Raw genomic sequence first — 27716 nt, 5'->3', positions numbered from 1 at the left:
TTACCCGTCCCTGAGGAACATGGACGTGTTTACTTTGAGCACCTGTTTCGTGAACATCCTTGTTCGAGAGAACTGGATTAGAAAGTGACCTGAGTCACAGACTCAGCTCAGCTGTAGGGAACTGTCTACCTTAACGAGGCTGCTTCGTGTGCTGACATTCATCTAAATGTACAACTCAGCTAAAGAAGCTTGTGCTCATGTCGATTTGATTTAGGAAACATTTTTTAACTATTAATAAGCTGTTGTGTGAGAAATGTGCGTTAAAATTTTTAGCTGTTGTATAACTAGTACGATGCAGTGAGTGGAGTCTGCAAAAGAAAAGTTCAAATAAAAGACATCTGATCTTAAATCAAATTTTAGAAATAAATGCTCAGATACCTATGAAACCGAGCAGCTCGTTAGAACCCAGATTTCCCCTAAATGAACACCAACATTTGAGATGTAATGTTCATTTATTTAATCCAAAAACATTCCTATATTGTGAGAACGTGTTGAACGGTTAAATAATGACGTCACTAGTGCCAGAGCTTCTAGGATTCACAAAATAATCTGAAAGAGACAGAAAACCACCAAAAAGACCCGAAAAATGACACAAAACTGTTGAAAAATGGCCAACGTGACAATACAAATATACACAATATGTAGAACCCGAATACAGGCAAAAAAAAAAAGACAACTGCCAAAAATACACAGGTTGAATACAAATTACGCAAAAGAACAAGAAAAAGACAAAATATACCAAAAGTAAAAGCAAAGAGATGCAAAATGACCAAAAACAGCTGAAAAACAACCACCTCTCTGTACGCAGGCGTCCATTTTCTCATAATCCGTCCATGATTACGCTTCAATAAATACAGGACAAATCTGACCAGGGGGTTTGTGAAACAACAATGCATGTGAACTTAAAGGACACACTCACCTGAAGTGAAAGACTTAATTTCTGCTCCAACATATCTAAACCAATTTATTGTGTTATAAAAAGAGCCGATAGAAAACATCACGAGTTGTGTTTTTTGTCAGAGCACAAATATCTATTTCTCTTCACATCATTACTTTTCACACAGTAACAAAGTACGACAGAAGAAATGATGTTACAGGTTAAATAGGATCCCGTGACATGTATTGTGAAAATAAAACTCAAATATTTTAGTGCAAAGTGAAAACTGTTCAAGTCCGTTCAGTCGGTGAGTTCAGGAGTTTGACAGATCCACCTGAAACGACAAATCCACACACATTAATCAGTTTGTGCAGGGACCTGTAGTGATATTACTTTTAGTTCGAGCAAAATAAAAATGAAACTAGAGTTACACCATCAAGGTCAGTCATGATACAATGTTACATGTCTGTCTGTCTAATCAGTTCATCCAAGTCCAAGTGGACGTTTGTGCCACGTGATGAAATTCGCTTTAGATGTTTCTTAGAGATTTTGGTAACAAGAAAGAGATGAACCTTGGATCTGTGATCCAACATCATCTAATCGGTTCATCCAAGACTCCTACTGGACTTTAATGCCAGTTTTGAAGAAATTCCTTTAAGTGTTATGGAGCTGTCATGTTCACAAGAATACGACAGACAGAAAACCCCAAACCTCGTCCACCATAACTAAAGGATAATAGAATACTATTTTATATTTGAATAACTTGGTATAGGGCACCCGATCTGCGTAAATCCTGAAGATTAAAGATGTAAACGGGAAAAACGAACTCATTGAGCTAAATATCCCGACCACACGTAAAGAGATGATCGAGTTTTCATTACAGAGTGACACTATTTTAAATGATGGCAACAAAAACACTTCCGAGCTTCTGTGCATGAACGAATGAATGATAACTAATTATTTGTTACACTCACGCATGAGTGTTAGCAGGAAATGTTGATGCTAGAGAAACGGGTCACTCTCACTTTGGTTCCTTCTCTAATGGGGTATCCTGGAGCCCATCTGTCATTGGGGGAAAGGTGGGGGACACCCTGGAGAGTTTGTCATATAGAGCCGGTGTGACATAGAGACACTAATTAACCTGAGCATGTCTTTGTAATGTGGGAGGAAACACGCCAGCACAGAGAGAACATGCAAATTCCCCCCCACCCTAAAGACCAGAAGGGGTTGATCGGTTTGCTAAGGATGAATCTTGGATTGTGTTTGGACGTTGCATGGATTTACATACCCCGGGGAGACCACCTGATGCCATAACCACTATGTCAAAACCCTAATCCTGATAACCCCAACCTTTTAATGTCTTACATGGTGGGGGCTGACATTTTACACACTAAATGGAATTGAGGGCCCCCTTCACTCATAGACCTACAAATGCTGACAAATTATGATAGTAATTACAACTTAATATCTGACCCCTACTCTCCCCCCACTATGCTACTGAAGTACTTTGGAATAACCACATTATGTATAGAGACAATTATGAATAACTACTTTCATGAAAGACGAATGTTAGACTTTTACGCCAGATGGAAATAAACAGTTTAGGGTTTTTTTACCGTCAGTCTTATCAAACGGGCAAGAAGAACTCAGCTTATTTATAACTTGACACACAGCTGAGGAATTCACAGAGTGACACATGCTGCCGTCTGATGACAGCAGCCGCTCACAATGAGGGGGTCTAATGGCTTTTGGAAGTAAAGTTATGTTAAGCTTTCACTCAAGCAAAACCATTGTTTTCAACGCTGTAACACTGATCATTTGGTAACAGGCTCCCAGAAAGTCTTACCCTTCGTAAGGATCCGATGCTACTGCCACGAATCGCTGCCATCAGATTGTCGCGGTCCGACCTCTGCGCTGGCGGCAGATGGGACGGTTCGTCTCTTCTCTTCTGCAGGGATGGCTTCAAGGCATTCTTCAGATCTTTGAGAACATCAGCACTCTCCTTTTCGTTGGCCCCATTCTTGAGCTTTTTTGACTTGAGCTTCCTCTGGTTCAACTGACCCTTCGTGCTGTTCAAACTTTCCTGCGATTTGAACATTTCTGCGATCTTCCTCAATGGCGGGTCTACAGATGGAGGATTTCTGTTTTGATTTCCAACAGTTTTAGAAGATTGTGGAGGTTTCTTAGGCGGTCTGTTTTCTGCAGAGAAACTCGAAACCTGTTCTGATGCATCTAGAGGACACGGTTCCTTCTTCTGTTGAAGCCTCTTTTGTCGCTGTTGGTCTTGGTTGCGGGTCAGGATGCTGGTTGCTGTCATCCTGGGGCCCGGAAGTTCAAACTGGTAGCCGAGCTTGAGCAAAGTAGTGTTCTCCCTCAGCAACTGGACCATTTCCATCTCCACCTTACCCCCGCAGATGTGCCTTTGGTTGTGGAAGCGGAGCTCCACCAGTGTCCTGTTGTGCTGCAGCGCTACCAGCAGAGCCAGGATGCCTTGACCAGACACAAAGTTGGACTCAACATTCAGGTTTCTGATGGAGCAGTTCTCACGGAGCATCTTGGCAATGGCGAAGGCAACGCGGTCATCAGCATGGGTGTTGGCGAGACTGAAAACATGCACATGAGTGTTTTTGCACAGAGCTTCAGCAAAACAAAGCAGGGTCTCCTGGGAGATGTCTTCAATGTTGTTGAGGTTGACTTCATTCATGGTGGGATCATCAGCAAGGATCTGCTCCAGAGCTTTCTCGATGACAGTGGGGTTTCCACTCAGTCGATCGCTGGTCGCGCTCACATGTTGGTCTGTTGTTTCCGTGTTCATCAATTCACTGTTTGACGGACTGTTCCTTTGAGGCCCTTTACTCCTGATTGAAGCCTCCTTTTTACACTCGTCCTTCTTTTCTGCCTCATTTCTTCCAAAAACACTTTGTGTTTTCTTTCCCTTGTTGGAAATCTGCTTTCTGTCATTGCCCAAAGTCTTGTTGGTGTTGTTGCTGGTTGCTGACAAATGCTCCCTCCTGCTGTTATCTGGACACTCCTCCTGCAGATAACACGACAGAAAATTAGGTTGAACCCTGATATTCTCCTGCGTCTGGCTTTTAATTAGGTTCCCTCTCCATTGCTGGCTGGCATTTCTCAGACAGATTGTATTTTTAGACTGTTTTCCTGCGACCTGTTTCAGTAAACTGAATACATACGACCTTTTCCACATCATTAAATAAAATCTGCTGTGGGTGTATGTTTTAACTACAGCAGCCGGCTCTATGTGTATGTCTCTGATATAAGCATTATACATTTATTTCTCTCGGGCGATGGAACATCCTTAAAAGGGAGGGATTGTGAAATTTTCATATAAAACATGTTTGAACACTACTCCTGTGGTAGTTTATCGTGTTAAAGAAAACCTGCAGACAGAGGACTGATGTTCCATCTCACCTGTCTGGGACAGGGCTCCTCCTTCTCCAGCTTCTTGTGCTCGTCCTCCCAGTACTTCAGCAGAGCGTTCCTGTCAAACACGCCTGATGGGATTTTGGCGGTCTGGTCTTTCTGCCTCAGACCGATGGGGATGTTGTCATCGGGGTCAATATCCTCCAGCTCTCTTTCTAGCTCCTGGAGCTCCTCAGGGGACAGTGTGGCCAGCAACTCATCTTCGTCCACCTCCTCGTACTTCTTGAGTTTCTTGCAGTACCCAAAGGTACTCATGGTTCAGTAGTGCTTTTCAAAATATCAAAAACAAAATATTGAAATCTCTTTCTTGCACGTTTATCTCCTTGTATACTTGATTAAATTTTCATTACGTTGTCCTGTCTTTCCTTTTTCCTGTTCACTGACTTTTCCTCCATCAGAGTCCTTCAGATCAGGGATGCTGTGGATGACTTGTGAATCCGTCTTCATCTACTGGTCCCGGCTATGAAAGAACTCTGATGGGGAGCAAGGGGAGGGCTGCCCTGCCTCTCGTGGTCCCGTCTTTTTTTAGGGTGTTGATACGAGGGTCAGTGAGATAGGCTTACTGCAGGAATGTGAGCCATCTGAGTGGCCTGTGCTGAGAGCTCATTGGCGAATTGTGCCTCCTAAGAAATGAAGGAAACAAAACACCGTGGGGAGACTTTGGAGAAGTTCTGCTGGGTTATGTAACATGTCAAGACACAGAAACAACAGCGTGGTTGTGGTGTTGTTGGGAAAACACTTGTTCTCCCTGAGGATGCAGGGATTATGTACAGTAGAGCTCTGGCTGGCACTGAGGAGAACCGATGTGGACACTGATGCTACAACAAAGTCAAGTCAGGACAGATTGGTTTTCACCTTTACAGTCTGTCATCAAATAACTGCAGTGATAAAAGAAAACTTGGTGCAGATGTGATGAAAACAGTACAAAAACCAGATATTTGCTTAAACAACCTCACTTTCAAGGCCATTAAGAAGGTTTTAACCATCATCCTAATCACCACAGGTTGATCATAGTCGTTTATCTAAAATGAAAAGACTAATTAACAGTTTTTTCCCAATAGTCCATACCAGCCCCCAACAACACCACCACAACAGAAAGAGTCAGAAAGATCAAATCTGTTATCTGTGCGTATCAGCCCATATATGACTTTGTAGGTCCCTGCTCTACCTGCCAGTAGGCACAGTAGCTAGTTATCATACTTACAAATGAGTTGGTTAATGAATAGGTTTTAGTTTTAATTTTTTATTTTTTTGTATTTCAAAAAACAAAATTAAACATGAAACTCACTCAGCCAACGCCCCGAACTTCTTTGCTATGTGGATTTTGTCTAAAGGAAACTGCCACTCTCCAACCTTATTTTCTTTTTGTGTGATTTGTTAGAGAGGTAAAATATTTGCTTCTTACCTTGTTAGTTAAACTTTACCTTTCATCATAACTTTTAAATAATCATCATCACTATATTGGTGGTAGGACACTACTACATGAATAAAACTTACTTACTGGGAGATGCTCACGACTGGGTTTTTTTCTGCCAAGAGCTGCCAGATTTGAATAATATGGAGAGCTGCTGTCACGATCCTGTTACCAAGCATAAATACTTTATTTATCCAGGTAAGAAACTCAGTGAGATTTCAGATCTCATTTACAGGAGAGACCAGGCTGAAACAGCGGCATCAACACTGTATCTTTAGGTACGACACCATAAAATTACAGGAGCAGGAACAGAAATCCTAAACACTTTCAATTCAGTGCCAGACTTCAGGTCATTAAAGTTTTGAGATTTCGGATCAGGATTTATGACGACCCCCAAATATGAAGGCAACATCTTTAGGGTTTGCTTCATATGCAGACATTAGCCAGTGAGTTACAATAAGTGACGACCAACTTATGAAGAATCTAAATGACAACGGTGAGTTCTAAAACACCCAGTGATGAATCTGAGTGCACTGGGATAAACTTTTAGGAGCTCAACTGAGGTTTACATGTGGTGGGAATGCGGAATGTTGCTTTTCCTGCAGGAGAAAATGCCAGAAAATTCACGTTACAGAGAATAAACTCTGCATTACAGTTTCTCTTTCTGTGTGTGTGTGTGTGTGTGTTGGTTCATCAAATTATTTGATTTTCATAAAATGTAAAGTAATAACACGTAACAGGTACCACAGAGCCATGGATGTATAACAAGGAAACTGAAGGAACTCAATCACATTCATTTTATAAAAACACACACGTGACTGACCTGTCGTGTCGGGTATTTCTTTTCTGACTTTCTCACTTTAATCTGAACGTTTTTTTGTTTTTAATGCTGGCACCTCTTCCTCACAGCCCCCTCAGATCTGACCCAACAGTTTGGAGGTCGTTCAAAACCAACGTGACCTCTGTCCCTTAGTGGGTTCGACAGTGACCTGCCAGAATGTGGAGCCATGTTTTGGTTGTTTCTGCACGGCAGGAGGTTAAATTTAGACTCCGATCATATCTTCTCTTTGTGTTCACTGTTTGTGTTCAGAGCAGTCATCAATTGCAGTTCCCCCAGTGGCCACATGACAGGCACCTGATTCAAAAGGCTTATTTTAGCACTACTGCATGTAAGTGGCTGGTAAGTGGGTTAAAGCCTTTTGCAACCATCACTTTATTAAAGCAACAAGCCTTCAAATGCCTAAACACAGTGTTCACTAGTCATAGTCCAAAAGTCTGAAAGGTAATGAGTCGCTGCCGTAGCACAAACGCTACTCACGTGTTGCAGCATTTTGTGATACTGTTGAATGTAGTTAGTTTAGGGGACAGAGATATGAGTGGGAGGGTTTGTGTAATGATTTTTACCAGTCTTTATTATATCATCAGTTTCCCTTTACTATGAATTGAGTCCCTTGGTGTCAGTGCTGACAGCACCAAGCACAGGTCAAAATGTGGCTTAACATCTGGTGCAGACATCGACGCTTCCCAGGCTCTATACAAAATACTGCAGCGTATGTGAGATGATCCCTATTTGTATTTGTACGACTAAACTTTCATCAACACAAAAGGTGTCAATGTGTAACTGATGTCTTTTATGGATTTATTGACACTAAGCTAATCAACTGTAGACAATAGTTTTTATCAACTCAAAGAGTAAAATGACAACTGGCACGTGATTTTAGATCCTGACTGACTGAAACTACAGGATGTTGAATTGAGGAGAATAATTTAATGTGATATGATATGTCGCCACTTAACAAGCAGATAAATGACTTTTTTAATTTGCATAAACATAAACTAGTTTGCATTTGAGCTCTTGGAAAAGGAAGCTATGTGGCTTCTGTGAATAAAAATGAAGTCATCCAGTTTTAAAGAGATTGTCTTGAAGACAACCTCTGACAACTGAGCCAAAAATCGGGTTCTGGATTCGCAGCACAAGTTATTGATGGTTTTATTTGTTTGACACTAACATAAAATATAGAAAATCACCATTATTTAATGCTCAGTGTTCAAAACACAGCACGATAAAAGTGACTGCATTCACTTAGTGCTGACTAAGTTAAGACTTTATCATTTGAATGTCAGTTTTCATGTAAGAAAATCCGGTTTATAATATTTCCACAAACAGACACGAGTCCATAGAAATCACTCGACAAAGTGATGAGGAGACTGGCACTGATCAGTGAGTAGCTGAGAGGATTTTATGGTAACTTTGTGAAAGAGGATAATAATCTCGCATACGGAAGCGTAAAATCCAAAACCTATAAATGATCTTCAGAATGTTAAGTGTAATAATTAATGCTGTCGTTAATACAGGAGCCGTTACCGAAACCACAGAACAAAGAATGAACACAGTTTGACGTTTAAGACTCAGTAGAACTCTCCAGTCTTCACTCCTCACTGCAGAGGATTTTGGAGTACAGGTCATTGTCTTTGAACAGCAGGTAGTCCTTCAGTCTGCCGGGCAGATAGACGGACATCAGGGCGCTGCAGCTCAGGTGTTTCCTGATCACCACTCTGCTCAGGTGACAGAGAGAGCGAGGGTTACCTGGATCACAAAGCGAAAGGAAACGTGTGTAACTGCCGCTCTTCCACCCAAATTTAGTGACACACTTAACTCACATGTGGTCCTGTGAATGTGAGGCCACTCTTTGTGATTCCTCAGGATCTTTGTCAGTTTGCCGCACAGGGAAACCTGACCGACATACTCAAGGAGGATCGACACGACTCGGCCCACTAGGTTCACCAACCAGGAGACGCTGATGAAATCACAAAACTGGAAAACAAAGACATATATTTTACATAGGTAAACACGATTTTGAAGGGAAAACATTTGGATTTGCCTTCAAGCTTTTAGCAGGAGGAATGAGACTCTGTCCTCAAACTTGCAGTTTCAGTTTCTCTCTAGAGCGAGTTTAAGAGAAGATGTTTGGTCTTCACAAACACACAATAACAAATATTTCTCATCGTGCTTTCCATTAATTTTGTAATTCAACCACAAGGGGTAACAATCCAGTGCCTCCTTCTCCGCTCCCTTCTCCTTGGCTCTCCTGCTCCACCTGCCCTGTTTGCCAGCCCACGGCCTGGGCTCCCCCAGTCCCTTCACTGCTTCTCTGAGGTTTCACAGTGTGAAGTTGAGGCCATCATGAGAAAACTGAAATCATCCACCTGTGCCCTGGATCCTTTTCCCACAACCCCGATTAAATCAAACCTTGCTGCCTTGAACCCCCGTATCTCAAAAATAATAAACCAGACCCTTTCAGTCTGTCCTTGTTCCATCCGCACTCAAAACTGCTGTCATCAAGCCGCTTCTTAAAAAACCCACCCTGGACCCTGGCATTAGTGGTTTGGAATTGGATACGCACAAAGTTTGTACTATGACACTGGTTTTGCCAAACTATGGGATCAGCAACAGTTTATATAACAGCTGCACTTACCAAACTATGAATAAAAGCCTATGTGAATAAAACAAAACAGAAATTTAGTTTGAAGCACTTAAGTGGCTAATGCTGGATCATTTTACGACAAATGGTTGGGCAAATGGAATCTAGGTTGATGATCAAGTGAAGACGACAAGAAATGTGACTAAATTTAAATTAGGTTCGCGTGGTAAAGAGAGGCTTCCAAGCATCTTGTCGCGATTCTTCAGCTTCAAAAGCTCGAGACTTGTTCGAGTAGTCTGCTTCGAGTATAACATCACTTCTCTTCACCCAAAATCTGCCCCCACCAATGAATCTCCTGCCTTGGATTTCCTGGACCTGCCATATCCCTTGTTCCTAAAAGTCAATTGCTTCAGGATTTTCTGGACAATCAAGAGCAGAAGAATTTTGGATTGTGGATTTCAGATTTGTATTTGGATTTGTGAAGGATCGGGATTTGGGGATTTGGATATATGGATGCTGGATCTGGGCACTGTAAACCAACTCTCTTTTCTCTCCTCACATCGCTGACTCTCTTGTTGAAAACTTTTGTCATAACCCTGGTTCTCCCATCCAACCCCCACTGTCCCCTCAGCCTCGCTGTGTGTTGCATTGTGGGCACAGAACTTTTGTCCCTCCCTGTCATGATCCGGCCCTTTGGTTTCACTTCCTGTGTCTGTTTTTTATTTTGTATTCCCGTGTTTCCACATCCTGCCTAATCTGTTCAGCCACTTTACATTAATCATCCCTCGTAATTGGTTACACCTGTTCTATTTAAACCCAGCCCTTGCCACAGTCCCCTGCCAGATCATCTCCAGACATTCTCATCATCTGGATCATGGTAATCTTTATTTGTTTGTGATTACCTGCCTGATGCTTACTGCTTAACCAGCTTTGCCTCTTCCCGGTCTGCAAATCTGTTAAACTTGCCTGTCAGCTAACCTGTCTGTTTATTACCTGCCTGCTGCCTGTGTGATAGGTTTGCCTGTGGACTCCTCACATTACCTGCCTGTCTGTAACCCATCCCTCCAGACTCCATCTGGGTTCCTTTCCCCATGTACTCTGTATCGTAAGTCCCCTACTATTTGTTAATTCTGGATTGTCTAAGTTGGACCTTGGAATGTTTGACCACTGCTTTTGCATATTGGATTTCAGGGGTCTTTGAATCTTTGAATAGGATATCTTTGGATCTTGGGATTCTGTTCGGGACCTTGGACTGTAGCTATTACCTTGGCGCTGTGATAAGCTTAATGTTTACTAGTTACTCACCTGCTCTCCTGCAACATAAACACTCCCCTGTATCCTGAGTTCTTCTACAGCATCTAGGCTACATTCCCCTGCAGCCTGCCTCTCATTCCTGGAATGCCATTATCCTTCTCTCCTTCACTTGCCTGGTCATCCGTCATTTAACCTCCCTCCGGGTTTCCTCTTTTCTGTCTGGATCCCGACTCGCTCACCAGACCCTCCAACCATACTTGGTATGTCTCTACACCCGCTGTCTCTACAAAGGGGCTACAAGTAAGCCCCTTTGTGATTATCCGCATTTTGCCCCCGAAGATGTATATATTATCATCGCCTCTTTCTCTCGTCCTCAGCCTCCCTCCTCAATCGCCTAGTGTACTGTATCCTGAAATCAGACTCCCCAACCTTCAGATCAACATTTGTCCATTGCTATTGTTACCAATAATTTACCTTGTGTTACCTCTTGTGTTCTGTGCCTCTGAGTCCTAATACCAAAATCCATGAAACCCATCACACTCCCTGGCATCTCGTCTTCCACAAGCTACATCCAGGCCAGACATCAGGATTCCACATCACTTCAATGAGCAGTTTTCTTCAGTCATCCTTCATCTACCACTAACACACACTGTTGTGTTACCATACATGCTTTCCATACATACCTGTGCTTGTCCCGTCTCTTGCACCACCTACTTGTTCCTTTCTCCTAACCCCCAAACTCACCTTTCTATCTTCACTAAAGTTCTTGACTATCACTTAGTGTCTGAGCTTTACCTCTGGGTCTCACAGAAAGGTGACAAAGATCTTTGAGAGTTCATGACATAAAGACTTGTTTAACTATGGAATAAAAACTCCACATGCAAAAAGCTGGACATGGACAGCAGTTACGTGAAGCTCAAATAGAAAACTCTGTCTTGGTGTAACAACCCATTAAACCAAGCAGAGTTTCATGCATCATTTTACCAAGAACTTCTTCAGAAAGAGACAAACTCACAGCAACTTTATCCTGTGGATGTTGAGAGTAATTGGAATGACTCAGGTCATCCCAGTCTCCATGGTGGTTGCAGCAGAAACACTTCTCGGCATCGTAGCCGTTGTTTAGCAGCAGCCTCATCATCACCTCGTCCTTCAGACAGTACTGCAGCGCCGTGGGAAAAACTGTGTCATTCACTACCGTAAAGTAACAGTTGACGTTGGCTTTGGCCGCCAGCAGCAGCTTCACAATCTTGTAACATCCTGACCTGACCGCCACCAAAAGGCAGCACAGAGGGTCCAGGTCGGGTTTGGCTCCAGATTTCAGCAGCATCTCTGTACATGCTGCGTCCCTGTTGGAGATGGCAAAGTACAGCGGGCTCCTCCTCAAGTCTCCGTAGTTTTCAGAGATGTGAGGGGCTAACAGTGTGTTGACATCAAAACCTTTCTGAAGAAGGAGCTCCAGGCAGTGACCGTGACCTCCATCAGCAGCAGAGTGGACAGGACTTTGGCCGGACAGCCGCAGGGCCCGTCGAGTGGTGACCGGGATCAAAATCCTCAAAATTCTGATGGTAGAAAGAACTCATTGTTTTATAAGATCTGCAAATCATTGGTTAAGCAAATGACTTACACATCCAGGATAAGTATAAAAAAATACTTTTTTCTTTCTCTGGGTGGATTCAGTTCAGTATGAGAAGCAATACCAGCAAGACCAAAAAATGGATCCATCAGTTGGTAGATCAACCACAGAATACTCTAGTGCTTTAGAACATTTTTTGTTATGAATTAAAACCAGTCTTTGTTTTTCACTCAAATAGTTCCAGGATCAGTGGAACCAGTAGAGATAAACTTAGGAATTCAACTGGGAACTAAAGTCTGAAGAATCATGAAGAGTTCTTGGGCTAAGACAGTTTTTTTCCAGGCCAAATTTTCTTTTTCTTAACAAGCCTTGTTGATCACTACGACCCACTTACAGGTAGTGTCCCTCGTACGCTGCTCGGTGGATGGGCAGCTGGGAGCTCAGGTTGTGGGTGTTGGGATTAGCTCCGTGCTGCAGCAGGATGTCGATGCAGTCTGGGTTCCCCGAACCTGCAGCATCATACAGGACGCTGTCACCATTAGGCGCCTGAGAATTCACATCAGCACCTGAATGGGAAGACAGACCTTTTCACTTACAGGTGCACAGAGATGGTAAAAGCCAGGATGTCTCAGAGCAGCCACACACAGCAAGAAACAGCCACTGTACCTGCAGACAAAGACCGTAGACTAGCAACTAGATGGTCAACTTTTAATCTGGACCTGAAGTTATCAACTTTTTCTGCGGAGCTTCTTGGATTATTTTATTAGTCTTATTGGCTGGAGTAGTAGCTTTCTGTAACCATCCCAAATGTCTGCTGAAATGAAAAACCTTAAGCTAAATTTGACCCCTTCCTGCCAAGATTAGCAGTCCACCATCTTTGTCTGCTACCTGGTTCTACAGCAATCATCTGGCTGCAACTCTAAAACACATGAATACTTTTACAAATCCCGATCTTACTAATGCTTGAGTATGTAAATACTTATTTTCTGAAAATGTAAATGATTATTTCATCATCCACAGCAAATGTCAATTGATTTTAGTGACCGAATTATGACAAAGTGGACTTATGTTAGTGTCTATGCTTTGATAATAATCTTTTCCATGTGCTTCATGCATGTGATAATATGGTTAAGCAGATATTGGGCAAAAAGCAACGTTTCCTTGATTGTGAGACGAAATACTGAGACTAACATAGACAAACTATTAGCCTTTTATTCCCAAGATAATGAGACATTTATGACCTGAACACCTGGAAAAAAAAACATTAATCATCAATAATGGAATAAATACACACACTTTTCATGTCGTTTGGCAGCTTAAGTGTTCGTTAAAGACTACGATGGTGATGCTGTTTTTTTGCACCATTTTTGATTAGAAGCTCCAGGACTTCGGGGTGGCTATACTCTGCAGCGATGCCCAGCGGAGTCACTCCATGTTGGTCTGTGTCTGAAACACAACCTCCGTTGAGCAGCAGGAGTTCCATCACCTGGACGCAGCCGGCCCTGGATGCCTCGTGCATGGCCGTCCACTTCCTCAGACACACCTGGTCCACTTTGGCCCCTCCAGCTATTAAACTGGAAACCAACTGAAGTGATCCAGCTCTGACTGCTGCTGGGAGGAGACGAGAGGAGGAGAACATGAGGGTGACAATGGACAAAGGTTCAGGCTACATGTTTGCTGTAAAGGACCTGGCAACCTGTTCAAACCTAAAAGCAGAGGCGACTCATTCTTGCTGTTGGTTGTGTGAGGAGAAGCTCCGTGGTCCAGCAGCACCTTCACATTTTCCACCAAACCAGCTTTGACTGCTAAAGTCAAAAAGGTTTCACCCTCAGGCGTCTTTGCCTCCAGAGTCAGGCTGAAAGATGCTGAAACACACAGAGGTCAGAGAATTATAGCCTGTATCTCAGTCCTGAGGCATCAAAAAGCATCACTTTGTCCAGTCCCAAGGGAGCAAGGGGCCTCGGATTGAGAACCACCGCCTTAACCCAAGTTGTTTTCCCTGAACCGAACAGTTTTTGTGTGTAAATAAAGTAGTTCCTGTCCAGTACTGACACCAAAGTGTAGCTGTGGCAGCAGTATGATACGTTTTTTTTTTAATTATTGATTTTATGCAATAATTGAAACTAAACTACACAAATCAACACTACGAAAAATGGATATCAAAATTTTATTTCTATAATCTCAAAAAAATATGAACTGTTTAAATCCTTGTACCGAGGTTTATAGCATGTTTAATTACAAACATTAGGTAATGAAACCCATCCTGACATGAGCTCAAACATGAACCTAAATCCACCTTTACATGAAAACTTTCATCTTAAAAAGCTTTTGACAGTAAAATAATAGTTTGGATCTTTTACTCACCGTACAAAACCGTCTCCAGGACTAGGAGCAGAGGCTGAAACGCCGCCCTGTGCAGAGGAAACCACCCGTACTCATCCACCTGACTGAAAGCTGCTGGGTAATCGCAGAGCTCCTGCAGGGTCAACACGTCACCTGCAGAGACACTTCCTGTGAACAGCCTAATCAAAAACCTATGTGTTGCCCCTTTTGATAAATAACTGTCATGTGCTCTTAACCCAAATCCAGTTCCAGTTCCATTGAGTCCATGAAAAGTCGGGGCAGCATATCATGATGTGGGTGAGATCAGGAGGAGTGTCTTGGATGCTTAAAGTTTCCGGAAGTCATACTGTCTCTGTCGGAGTATTAGTACTACAACCTGGAGCATGGACGGACCATGAGAAAATTGGGCCCTGGGCACAGACAAGCCCCCTTCCCCCTTTTAATGAGACACAACACAGCCACAAACAACAACCACATTTGTATTGTGTTTTGGACACAAACTACTGTCCCACTACCTGAGCTATGACCAGTATGTCCTGAAGTATTAAGGTTTAAATTGAATACAGACCAATTTTGGCCTTAAGTTGGATTAGGATTTAATTATTTTCAAATGTAGCCTCATATTGTTCATACACAGAGTAGATTTACTGTTAGCTTCACAAGCTAATAATATGTTGAATAAAATAAAAGGAAAATGGCTCCAAGCTGGAGGTTGGGTTCAGCTGTTAGAATCTTTAAAAAGATAAGGGAGGGGTCTTATCATTAGCTAACAATGGCTTTTCACTGCAGGACGTGTAAACAGCCAAAAAATCTCCACCAGGGCCAAAACAAAAGCAGAACAACCCGACAAGTGGAGAGAAACCAGCTCAGTATTCCCCACTAATTTTCCATTATTGTGTTTGTTATTATGCTTATTGTATGATTTTATATAGAATTTCTGTCTTACATGAAACCGAACTGTGGTGCAAAAAAAAAGGTTAGTGACTGCAGCCAGAATCTACTTCTGATGAACTGTATCTGGACAAATAGCAGGTGAATTCATTATCTTCGCCATTATCCTTGATGTTTGACTTTATACAATATAGTTCATTAAAGTTGGTTAATATAGTTAAAATACAGTTACCATGTTCGATAGCTTCCACCAGCTTCTGAACTTCACTCCTAAAAGTAAGGGCAGTGTTTTAGAAGAGCACAACAAGTTCCCTTTTGAAGTGGATGGTGATGTTGGTCCATGCTGTACCTCCCTGATCCTGTCAGGTGTTCTCTCTGACACGACTCCTGAAGGATCATCTGACTGTCGTAGTCCAGATGTTCTTCTTCCTCCGCATCCTCGGCAGCATCCATCTTTCTGACGTCATACAGGTCCTGCTTTCGGTTCCTGCACAGCAGCCACGAGAATCCTGTTATTCAAACTCTCCAGGTAAGAAACAAAGTTTATTTGAGTCTTTTAGATGTATTTTATCTCTTGACTACATTCTGCATTATTGGTGTTTTTATTATGATTCATGAGCATTTTGAATGTTACAGCTGTTCCACACAGAACAGCAGTTAGTGATCATTTTCATTATTGTCTTAAATTAATTCCTGAATAATAAGTAACAAAATTTGAATAAGTGTGAGAAATGCAGGTCAAAGTGACACCGATAATCAGTATCGTAGTGGAACTTTTGCTCTGAAATATATCTGAGTAACCGTAGTAGAACATGGGAGTCTCACAGTAAATGCTCTGCTCTGTTTTCAGGAAGCTTGACAGTGACGCTGAACTGTTACCACACACGGTGTTGTGAATATTACAGTGTTACTGTTTATGCTGCAAATCACAAGTGAGACACAACAAAACCTTCATCATTCTTACCCGATGACTTTGTTACAGAGCTGAAGTCACAGGACGAACCAGCAGCAGCAGCACAGTGTTTGTGTCATGGCTGAACTGGCCTCTAGCCCACACACACACACACACACACACACACACACACACACACACACACACACACACACACACACACACACACACACACACACACACACACACACACACACACACTCTATTTATAGGTGTCACCTGTTCCAGTGTGTCTAACACGAAGGCCTCACCACAGCAGCTAATGGAGCGAAATGTCACTGTGTGCACACTTTCCACAGCTAATGACAAACAGCAACGAGCCAGCTGTGAAAATGAGTGAATATTTATTGTGTCACATCACATGAAAGTGATGTTTTCACTCAGAGACACGGTGAAATGACCGGTGACGTCTTTTTCAACTGCTGCACGTCTGTTTGTTTCTTGCAAAGCATCAATCCTCAGTAACCCACTTTTAATTCAAACTGTAACTCCTTTTTTCATTTATGCAGACTGAAAACAAAAGTGTGTTACCGTGCAGTAGTAAGTACAGTAGACTAAGTATAATCTTCTACTTATTTCTTTTTATTATTGGTGCAAAAAACATGTACAGTATTTCAAACAGAAGTTTGTAGATGAATTAAAATATAAATTGGATTTAAAATGCACAAACCTTAAACGCCTGTCATCAGTGTATTGCAGGTAACATTGTCAGGTGTAAGATGATCACCTCTAATCATGATAGATAATTTGTGCACAGGTACGTGAGGACTAGCACGCACAGAACCACTGCTCTTCAACCAATACTTAGGCATCAACTCAGGGAAAGATTGTTGCATTTTAATTGGTCTGAAATTGAAAATTGACTATGAATTGAATTTGGCCAAAAAAACAAACAAAAAAAAAACACGTTCGGATCAAAAATGGATCAAAATGTAAAGAAAAACTGTCAATACACTGAATGCTCACAATCATTTACAAATAATGTTATGTTTTCAGAAACCTTATGCTTCACACGGTGCATTCAGGGTCCTGGCTGTAGAGGTCGAGCTCCTGAAATAGTAAGAAGCTCTTCAGTCTGGGAGGAAAAACATGAGAGTTCATCGTTTCAGGGTTGTTCAATCTCTTCAGGGTCAAACGCCTCCTGATCACCAGTCTGCAGAGGTGTCTGAGGGAGCGAGGGCTGCCTGGGGAGCAAGGTTTGGGAAACGTTTAACTTTAATAATTCATGCAGTCACAGAACAGACAAGTGAGAAGATTAAAGAGAATAATAGCAAAGACGAGGAAAAAACTCTGTGCTGGATAAATGCTGCTAGTGCCCCCTACAGGCTCAAGTGTTTCTTATATTCAGTCTAAACATCAGATGTGGATCCAGATGTTTTGCTGTGAATGATCAGTGTTTCTCACATTGTTGTGTGCTTTTGGTGTTGTTTCAATGAAGCGGCAGTGTGACGCAAAATTAATTTCAGTCTGAAAGTATTAAGTACATGTAACAAAGTGTTGACATACTGATGATCTATTCTTAGTCTGAACGGTAAAGGAGATCAAATCTAAATTTCAGGAGAACCAACCCACAGAATGACACTTTATATGTATTAGTGCCACTGTGCTGCTTGTTTTCTGAGTATCTCTGCACTAGCCACTGCTATCACAGCTTCAGATTTACTGAACGCACCTGATCCAGGTAACCAGCAGTGGGTAGTGCAGGGATAGTTGGAAAACAAGCGGCTCACTGACTCCCGAGGGTTGCTACTTCTCAGAGTCTAGGTCAAAAGTCAATGAAGTTACTAGATCTGATCTTGATCCTCTGATGTCACCATCAGATTAAATCTGCAGACACACTCTAATAGTATAGCTCCAGAACCTAGTGAACTTGCTAGAAAGCCAGATGTTTCCTTCTGGAATCGGTGAAGACCAAAGATCAGAGCTACGAGAAAGTAATTAGAAAAGTTAGAAAATGCATCAGGAGGACAGAAACACCTCTCCACACTGATGCTCATGGTTTCTTTGCCCCTGCAGTGTCCTCATATTGCAGGTTTGATGAGGTTCTGTAGCTTTTGAAAAATCTTCTTCTGGGCTAAAGATGCAACAACAAACCAATACGGACAAATACATCAGCAGCCGCTGAATAACTGAAGGTGGCAATTGCAGCTAAATGAGCTGTTTTTCCCTCCGCTGCCTCTGTGCTGCTGGGTCAGCACATCCGCTTGGTCAGTTTTATGCCTAACAGTGATGTTTTTTTTGCCAGATGGTCTTATCTCAGGTGAGGCGGCACAACTGTGCCAGAAAATCCTGATATCTGATACAATAATGTGAATGAACTCACAGAGGATTTCACATATGTCAGGCCACTCTTTCTGTTTCTCGAGGATGAGTCGGAGTTTAGAGCAGATGTGGACCTGGCTGACGTAGTCCAGCAGAACCCGGACCACTCTCCCGGACAGATCCATAAGGCAGCAGAGACTCATGAACTCACAGAACTGGGAAGAGGATGAATATTCAGGTTATTGATAAATTCTTTATCTGTGTGTATTAAAGCAAAAATGCAGATAACAAATGTTGAGCTCGATCTGCATTTTGTTCTGATGATTTTCTACATTTTCCTGCTTGTTTCTCCAAACCTTCGGTTTTTGTATCTTCATTTCCATTGGCCAACGTGCAAACCATGTCCAAAGTCTCACACATGTGTTTATTAGTAATATTAAAAACAACAGAAACTGAAACTAATATGACCACAACCATCAGATTTGTACACATGGTGTTACTCAGATTATCTTCCCGTTCCTCAGTTGATGATTGTCCTTTACCCTGATGGATGAGCAGATTTGCCTCTGATCATTTATTTTCAATCTATTCTCTGCTAAATCATAAGTGATTTGAGTCATTGTGGTGCAAAGAGATGTAACTAAAACTGTAGGCGCCAAATTTTACAGAACCACTCGATAATCAAGGTCTAAGCCGAACTGTGGATAGTTTACACCCTAACGAGAAGAGAAATAACACAACATCTCTTTCTGGTGGTGGTTCTGGTGGTTCTAGAATCGTTTAGTGTTCAAGCTGTTCTAAATACAGTGTTGAGGTCCAAATGTATGTGACAATAGGTCTTTTCCTGCTCTACAACAGTAGCACGAAGCTAAATCACGCCTGTATCTCTTGAAGTTACTAAAAACAAATTTCTCTCTTTCTGGTTCCCCTGATAAAGGATTTGTGCTGGGCTGTGGCAGAGGAACACCTTCCAGTGAACAAAAACATACTGAACTTTGAGTGACACCTACTTGATCTTCATCTGCTTGCAGACTTCTGTGTTACAGGTAAGATGTGACATGGCCTCTCAGAGCAGGAAACTGTATAGTGTCCAAGACCTTTTGTCACATTCAGGCACCTCAATATTCTAAGAGCAGCTTGACAAATCCTGAACCAGTCGTTTAGGCAGGGTTAAGATAATGAAACTAGAACACTTCCTTTCTGCTGAATTGCCTTTGTGCTAAGCTAAATTAACCACTTTTAGGCTATTATTAATATTTTACGACATCAGATATCAGAGTCGTCAGTAAATTAATTTCTCCACCTATAAGCAAATTATTGATTTAGCAAAAACTTGGTGGTGGTGTAACTCACTGGGATTTTCCCATCCACCTCATCGGCAGCATCAACCGTGTTGCCATGGTTACACTGGAAGCACCTGTCCACCTTGTAGCCGTTGTTTAGCAGCAGCCTCATCATCACCTCATCCTTTAGACAGTACTGCAGCGCTGTGGGAAAAACCGTGTCGCTCACCACCGTGAAGTAACAGTTCACGTCAGCTTTGGCCGCCAGCAGCAGCTTCACGATCTCATAGTGCCCAGACCTGACTGCCACCAGGAGGCAGCACAGAGGGTCCAGGTCTGTCTTTGCCCCAGCTGCCAGCAGGAGTTTCGTGCATTCCACATCCCCATTACAGACAGCAAAGTACAAGGCGCTCCTCCTCATGTCCCGGTAGTTTTCAGCGTTTTTGGTGTTCATGCGGTAGTTGACGTCGTAGCCGCAGGCCAGCAGGACCTGCAGGCAGCGTTTCTGGCCTCCCTCCGCTGCAGTGTGGACGGGGCTTAGACCTGCCTCTTTAATGGCCTTCTTAGTGGTCAGAGGAATCAGCATCTTCAGGGCTCTGCAGGAAAACAAGGTTGAATCAAGCAGTTGGACATAGTTTAGGTTTAAAGGCCCTGTTGCAACAATTTTTGAAATGTTGGACTTTCTTGTTTAAAACAATTACGTTCATCATGGTCATTTTGGAGACTGATTCTAATTGAGACAAAGTGAGCACTAGGCATCTCTTGTCTAAGTGTTTGCACCTCTGAGTAGTAGGAACTCTACAAGGTCAGTGATCTCTTGAGGGAAGAGATGGTCGTCAGAGTATACCAGACTATAATCTGTCACAAATCCTGTTCCAACCCTTGTGTGTTTATTATTGACCAGCAGATGTCACCAGGCTGCATCTCTGTACCTGATCACCTGATTCTCCCCCCAACTACCTGCAAACATAATCTCCGTTTTCTGTAATTACCTGCTCAGTATAAATATGTGCCAGTTTCCTTAGTTCACTGCTTACCAATGTTTGTTTAGTCTTTGTGGGAATATATGGATTTGGTGTCTGTTGATGACACGGTGTGGACTGTTTGCCAGGTTTCTAATTTGCCTGCCTGTTACTGGTTGTTTTCAGCCTTATTTTAGACATGAGTCAATGGTGCAAACGCATCTTTTCAATTAACCATGTAAACGTACTGTCCAGTTGGCGACCGAGGCAAAGATCTGCAGGTCTGCAAACAAAGATGGCGGACTTCCTGAAGTAGTCAACATCAGCCAGAGGTTGTTCATCTTAGCAGAAGATTAATCTTAAGACAAAGATGTTTAAGCTAAACCGGTAGGGTCAGCTGTTTAGAAGCCATTTCTCAAGTAAACCCCAGAAACATAGCAAAATCCTAACTTCCGGAAAATAAATGGCCAAGCTAACACCCTTCTTAACCAACACATATGTTCACGGTGACAGTAACATTAAAATGATTCACAATCCTTAAAAGAAAATGCACGGTGGTAGTAAACAGCCAAGTCCAACGAAAACGGAATAAAGCTCAGGCATCTACAACTGCCTCCTTTTGATAATGTGTGGATGATTTTGGTTTGACCAGGTCCTCTAGGGACTGTCCATAGACTGTGACAGTGTTTGACAAAAGGGGCTCACTCATAGTGTCCGGCGTATGCTGCCTTGTGGATGGGCAGGTGTCCAGTAATGCTGGACAGGTTGGGGTTTGCACCATTGTCCAGCAGCAGCTGAATGCAGGCAGTGTTTCCAGATCCAGCTGCATCCAGCAGGACACTTTCCCCATTACAGGCCTGAGAGTTCACTTTGCTACCTGAGAGGGAAAGAACCAGGTAGTTGCATTAAAAAAAAAAAAAACGGCGTGTGATGAGTGGTGTCATTAGAAATTCACTAAGTCAAATTATTTTGATGACAGACCACAGTTCAGCAGAATCTCAGTGACGTGGAAGTGTCCATGTTCGGCAGCCACAGCAAGCGGAGTCACACCCGTCACGTCCTTCTGGTTTACACGACCGGCATTCCGAAGCAACAGCAGCAGGATGTCCACGTTGCCGACTTTGGCTGCTTCGTGCATGGCCGTCCACTTCTTCCTGCAAACCTGTTCCACCCAGGCACCATGAGCCAAAAGCGTGTATGTCATCTCATAAGAGGCGGCGCCGACCGCTGTAGGTGTGATAAACCACAGAGAGCAGATGTATGTAGCAGGGCTGTCTCCACACGTGAACATGAGGATTCACAGCAAATGTTGGAACATTTGCTGGGAGCAATGATAGTGTGACACACTTTACTGCATTTGATTTAGGACTGTGAACCTTCTGATTCCTTATACAATCTTCCTGCAGTTAGACACTTGTATATTTCTTAACTTAAACGAAATGAATGAAAGCACCAAAGCTGTCAAAGAGCTGAAAGGTGAAAAGGGTTTTCACCTTTTAGCTCTGTGACAGCTTATTAAACATTTTTCCTCCTTGTAGTTATCAATATATAACACTCAGCATTTTACATCCATCCAACAATTTAGTTTGCTTTTTTGTGTGATATAAATCCAAGCCACGCCCATCATTACATTATTACCCAGCAGCAGCGGTGACTCGTTCTTGCTGTTGGTGCTGTGAGGCGAGGCTCCGTGCACCAGCAGGCTCTTCACGTTTTCCGCCAGCCTGGCTTTAACAGCCAGGGTGAGCGGCGTCTCTCCTCCGACGGCCGTCCTTTCCTCCAGGCTCTGAGCCGCCACTAATGCAAACACAACACACAGCGGTAGCGGACGTGTACAGTACATTCCTGGAGTTCTTATCTGAATAAATGTGGTTATTTTAGACCGAGAGGACTGTTGACATCAGCTGCAAGGCTGCATCCTTTTCAAGTAAAACTGTTTCAATTATTTCCAGTGATCCTTATTTTGAAGGCACCAGTCTGGTCATAGCCTCTGCAGTAATGTGACCCAAGGTTGCCTGTTTCTTTTGTTTTTTGTATTGATGTCACGTTTGGGGTCAAAGGAGGCAACAACTCTCATTAATAAAAGCATCCTTTGTTGTTCAGAGTGGTTGAATTTTAAAGCAGACAAAGGAGCTGGTTGTCATAAAGAGGAGATGGATTTGATGTTTTTTAATGCCGGCAAACTTTCCTCTACTGGCAAACATTTATAGTGTTGCATTTACTGCCAGGACTGACCAGCTAGTAGATGGTTACAGCTCCATTACTGGCCCCTTTATCAAGACCGGATTTTCCACAGTTTCGGCTGAAATGCAGGTGAACATTGTGATGAGGTTTTCTTTAACATCAACCCCAGAAGTGCCCTGATCCATTTTTGGATTAAAGGTGTTTTTCAGTCCTAGAATTTGATATTTTCAGAACACAAGCTGATAAAAGTTTGGGTTCGATTAGGAATAGGCCAAGGTGCACCCCACCTCTCACCCACTTGACAGAGAAAGGCTTGATAATGTGAAGCTGACGTCACGCTGGGTTAACCGTTGGCAGATGCACCACCTTGTGAGAGGAGGGATTGATCCAGGCAGGGTCCCTTTTCTTCCACCTCAACTTTTCCCACCTCCATCAAGTTTGAACAATTTGAATTTTTTTTAGCCAATCAAAAGATTCCGTAGCAGGTACAGAGAGCACACCTCACAAGCTGGCGCCCTCTTCCCCCAACAGATAACTCTGCTTGACCTAAGTTTACATTATCTACAGGCCCCACGAGTCTAAAAATGATAAGCAGCTTAGATAATGGATGAATGAAAGCTCTGACGAGCCTGCTGTAAACTTGCTCTGCTGCCCCCCAGTGGCCAGAAATGCTGCTGCTCCTGTTTATGTAGGAAAGATATCAGCAGAACTACAGCAAGAGTGTGTTTTTATCAGTTACTTTGATTTGAATTGTAACGTTAATATTTTTGGTCAGTCCATCTTTTTAAGCTAATGTACAAATCCCGTTGCACCACACACTACGTAACATAATATGTTGCAGCATCATTATTCTGTTTTGTCACTAATTGCAGACATAAAGTCAGAGAGGACAGATTGAGGTGGTTTGGACATGTACAGAGCAGAAACTGTGATTATATCAGTAGAAGGATGCTGAGGTTGGAGCTGCCAGGCAGGAGGTCTAGAGGAAGAGCAAAGAGGAGATTTATGGATGTAGTGAGAGAGGACATGAAGTTAGTTGGTGTGAGTGAAGAGGAAGCAGAAGATAGAGTTAGATGATTCGCTGTGGAGACCCCTGAAAGGGAACAGCCCAGAGAAAAAGAAGCCATAAAATGCATCTAAAATTTTAGGTTTTTGGACATTTTGACCTAAGGTGAGTGAAATTGACAGGTGTGTCTCCTGCATCCTCATGACCTTCTGTACTAATTAAGTCAACGTTGAACTGCAGCAGCTACATTTCACTATTTGCTATTTGTGATAGTGTCACCTCATTAGATCATGCATGTTGGCGCTTTGTTGCCTTTGAATTTTATTTAACTGTAACTTTCTGAAATGAGTTAAACTGAGACGTTAATAAAATCCCTCATACTGATGAAATGTACTTACGACTCAGAACTGTCTCCAGAACCTCCAGGACCGGCTGCGATGCGGCTCGGTGGAGGGGAAGCCGGCCGCAACTGTCCATCTGCCTGAAGGCCAAGGTGTGCCGCAGCATCTCCCTTAGCACTGAGACCTCACCTGGTTGCCATGGCAATGAGACAGCCGCCCAGGGTATTATGACAGACAAGGAGAAAGAAACAGAAACATCCAGAAGTCACAGGTTTCTGTATTTTTTTTTCCCTTTTCTGCAAATCTCTCCTCCTCCACCTGTGGTTTCTATCATCAGCTCCATCTATCTAGACTCCTGATGCTTGGCAGTCCTCCCCCGCAGCTGCTGGCCATGTGATTCTGGCTGCAGGCCTCAGAGTAGAGGCAATGGAACAAACACAAAGAGAACACCGTGTGGTCATGGCCCAGATATTTCCATCATGATGTCCAGCCTACCTTGCTCAATGGCAGCCAGGACTCTCAGATTTTCATCCGTCGCTGCTGCTAAACTTTTAGGAGCAGAGGAGGCACAGGACAGTCAGCTGGATTTTAAGTGAACTTAGTTTTTTAGTGGGTAAAGGTTGGATGTGGGCTCTGTACCTGGCTGCAGATTTCAGAAAAGCATCCTGGCAGGAGTCTTGAATATTAAGCTGGATGATATAGTCACTGAGCTCCTCTTCGCCATATTCTTCATAGTTGTTCATCACTCTGCAGGGAGCAGGCACATGGTTCGAGTTATAGAGCATTGTATTATATCCAGAGATGAAAAGGCCAAATTGCTAGTTAGGCAGTTTTAAATGCAAATCACCTACACTTGAAGTTAGAGTGATTCATTTTTGCTCAATTTAAAGCTGCAGAACAAGCTGAAAACACCAGCCTGACAGTTTCTTAAGCAGCTTGTTGTGTTGGTGCCCACCTGAAGAAGGTAAAAACAATATTCTGCCCTTCAGCTACCAGTTAAGGCTCCATCAAGTTTTGAAAAACATCTCAATCTTTGTCCAAAGAGGAGATTTATGGATGTGGTGAGAGAGGACATGAAGTTAGTTGGCGTGAGAGAAGAGGATGCAGAGGACAGGGAAACATGGAGGGGGATGATTCACCGTGTCGACCCCTGAAACGGAAAATGTTTCACTTTGTGTTTGTAGATTCCGGGACATTTGAGGTCATTTCCATTATAATGACACTGTATGAAGAGCTTATTCCACAAATTAACTCCAATAACTTAAAAACATGTGCTCCCACTAATAATAAATAATTTTTGTAATACAGTAAATCTTGGTGAACAGCTTTTGGATTTGCCCTGTTATAAAGTTATTATCAATTCTGTGCATCATTTGTATTTGGAATTTTCCGAACAATCTACCCTGATATCAATTCCTATGGCTTTCTGTTGTCGATACAAATGAATTTGGTGTCTAATTCATATGCTTTCCCCCCAAACTTCCAGACATTTTTATCTAGAATTAGGACAATTAATTTCTATCAAACCATTACTTTGAACCTGCCAACTCCCTCTGCACTGCTTCCAAAAGCTGTTCAAGATTTCAAGAAGAGACAAAAACAGACTGTGTCCTCAATTAACCAGAAATGAAAAGCTCTTTTATTTTAAAAATGTTTAGCTTAGCAATTTCAAATAAATATTCTGGAAAAATGCCCAGTTTTCACATTTGTGTGCAGCTGTTACCGAGGGTGGACAGAATAACAGAAACGCAATAATCGAACACAACACTCCAACAAATTGTTGCCAAAAATGACCACGGGTTTCGAATCGACACACATTTCGGCACAGTGTCCACAAAAACGAAAGCTAACTCCTTTTACAGATCAGGCATTTGTGTTTTTTAGCTTTGGATTTTGGTGCTTTATTCCAGGAACTTGCTAGTGTTTCCTAACATGCTGCATCTCAACTGAGCAAACAATCCTGCCTACGCACAGATGCACAGTAGTTTATACCAATGAATAAACAAGCTAGTTTCAACTTACTTCTGTAATTAGAACCGTGTCATATTCAGTTGTTCAGTTGCTCTGAAATTGCTGGTTTGTACAGGAAAGTATTACTTGTAAAGATAAAAGATTAAAAATGTAACTTTTTCATAACTCTGGCTCTCTAAAAACTGCAAGACATAAATATGGGAAACACACAGAACCAACAGGGCTTCCAGCTGTTGTGTTCAACCCCCTTAGCAGACTCAGAAAATGTACAGTAAAAAAAATTCTTAGTGAGAAATTCACATGGCAAAAATTGGTCTTTTAAATTTAAACATGCGCACTCAAACATTCTCACCTGAGAGGTACGTGAGCAGAGATGGCTCAAACTCCACCGGCAGCACAGAGGGCTTTATGTTTTGGCGTGATGAACTTTCAGTCCCGCCTGCAGTAACACAGCGAGGGGTGTGGGGGGTGGGGGGGGCACCTGGTCCACTGGTCTTAAATAGCCAGGTTACGTTTGCTATTGTGCGACCTAAGCCAGGTCTTTACCCCATTTGGCCAGAATCCCACATTCAAGATCCCACAAGCCTCCGGGGCTTTAGGCCATGGACTTGTTCACTGTTTATTGTTTTGTGGAATGCAAAATCAATCAGGTCTATTTTTTCCTCCACTGCTTTGTCTAAGAAATACGAGATGATGGATGTCTTGTGAATTGTTGGCTGAGTTATAGCACAAGCTCCTGGGCAAATGGGCAACGAGGCGACAGCAGACATCTGTGCCGTGCCCTGGTTTTATTTTCTGCTGTGGTTTATTGACTTTAAATAACTTCTGTCCACTTGATATCAAGTTACTGCGTGTTTGGCTGCTTTTAGTGCCTCCTTTGTGATTTGGCTTCAGTAAAGCACAATTGTATTTAAATATTTTATGAGGAAAATTGTGTTATTATTATAAATCTGTCTCTTTTTAGTTTAGTATTTTTATTAATATTTGCTGAATCACACAAAAACATCTACAGTAAATAAGAACAACAACAAAAAAAAAGTTAATACTTAATATCAGAGATTTAAAAAGAAACTTTTTCTGTGGCTCTTTCAGTGGTGAGCCCAGTCTTAAAAGTTCTAATAGGAGTATTAGGAGTAGTAATTCTTTACCTGCAAATGGCTAAAGGTAAAAGACTTTACTATAAATCTCTGATACTGATTAGACATTTCCAAAATTGAGAGACCAAACAGCATAAAGCACATAAAACAGCATTCACTTGCATGAATCCCATGATTTGACATTGGTGCATCATGTAAACTACGCCTGCATAGTGTTGCAGCATTAACCCCCCCCATAAAACCAATTTTGTGTGTGTGTTGTTAGGCAACAGTGAGCTGGAGATGCAGATAACTACATTTAAAGTGTTTGTGTCATACTGTGTCATTTGTCATGACATCTTTTGTACCGTACTGCATCACATCTTACTGTAATACCACTGCAGGGCTGCTGTTGAGCTAAGAACATAAACTGCAACTCCACTGTAAGGTCTGTAAATTGATTT

The 27716-nt window shown here is 42.4% G+C and overlaps 3 protein-coding genes across 12 annotated transcripts; all 3 read right to left on the bottom strand.

Moving 5' to 3' along the window:
* Positions 1-494: 494 nt before the first annotated feature.
* On the bottom strand, positions 495-4791 carry lmod2a (leiomodin 2 (cardiac) a). Of its 3 annotated transcripts, XM_067492877.1 has the most exons (4): positions 4669-4790; positions 4307-4585; positions 2724-3911; positions 1846-1968 (listed from the first exon to the last, which is right to left on the bottom strand). In XM_067492877.1, the coding sequence occupies exons 2-4, from the start codon at positions 4571-4573 to the stop codon at positions 1861-1863; spliced, it is 1563 nt and encodes a 520-aa protein (XP_067348978.1). In that variant the 5' UTR covers positions 4574-4585; positions 4669-4790; the 3' UTR covers positions 1846-1860. The 3 variants fall into 3 exon arrangements, with proteins under 3 accessions (XP_067348979.1, XP_067348978.1, XP_067348977.1); XM_067492878.1 differs by lacking the exon at positions 1846-1968 and adding an exon at positions 495-1211 and having other exon boundaries at positions 4307-4790; XM_067492876.1 differs by having other exon boundaries at positions 4307-4791.
* Positions 4792-6266: 1475 nt separating this feature from the next.
* On the bottom strand, positions 6267-16270 carry asb15a (ankyrin repeat and SOCS box containing 15a). Of its 2 annotated transcripts, none has more exons than XM_067492871.1 (10): positions 16180-16270; positions 15565-15702; positions 15448-15485; positions 14346-14477; positions 13688-13846; positions 13344-13589; positions 12376-12547; positions 11424-11967; positions 8394-8547; positions 6267-8319 (listed from the first exon to the last, which is right to left on the bottom strand). In XM_067492871.1, exons 2-10 carry the CDS (start codon positions 15666-15668, stop codon positions 8162-8164), a joined length of 1707 nt encoding a protein of 568 aa, XP_067348972.1. In that variant the 5' UTR covers positions 15669-15702; positions 16180-16270; the 3' UTR covers positions 6267-8161. The 2 variants fall into 2 exon arrangements, with proteins under 2 accessions (XP_067348972.1, XP_067348973.1); XM_067492872.1 differs by having other exon boundaries at positions 8171-8288.
* A 477-nt stretch (positions 16271-16747) lies between these two features.
* LOC137108383 (ankyrin repeat and SOCS box protein 15-like) lies at positions 16748-26642 on the bottom strand. Of its 7 annotated transcripts, none has more exons than XM_067492865.1 (11): positions 26529-26640; positions 25053-25355; positions 24845-24952; positions 24701-24753; positions 24263-24394; positions 22313-22471; positions 21656-21901; positions 21380-21551; positions 19783-20308; positions 18491-18644; positions 16748-17351 (listed from the first exon to the last, which is right to left on the bottom strand). In XM_067492865.1, the coding sequence occupies exons 2-11, from the start codon at positions 25076-25078 to the stop codon at positions 17176-17178; spliced, it is 1752 nt and encodes a 583-aa protein (XP_067348966.1). In that variant the 5' UTR covers positions 25079-25355; positions 26529-26640; the 3' UTR covers positions 16748-17175. The 7 variants fall into 7 exon arrangements, with proteins under 7 accessions (XP_067348966.1, XP_067348964.1, XP_067348965.1 ...); XM_067492866.1 differs by having other exon boundaries at positions 16749-17351; positions 25161-25355; XM_067492863.1 differs by having other exon boundaries at positions 24845-25355.
* Between the last annotated feature and the right edge of the window lie 1074 nt (positions 26643-27716).

This window comes from Channa argus, chromosome 23, assembly GCF_033026475.1.
Source record: "Channa argus isolate prfri chromosome 23, Channa argus male v1.0, whole genome shotgun sequence".
In the NCBI taxonomy this organism is placed as follows: domain Eukaryota; kingdom Metazoa; phylum Chordata; class Actinopteri; order Anabantiformes; family Channidae; genus Channa; species Channa argus.
This window is presented reverse-complemented; position numbering and strand designations above follow the sequence as displayed.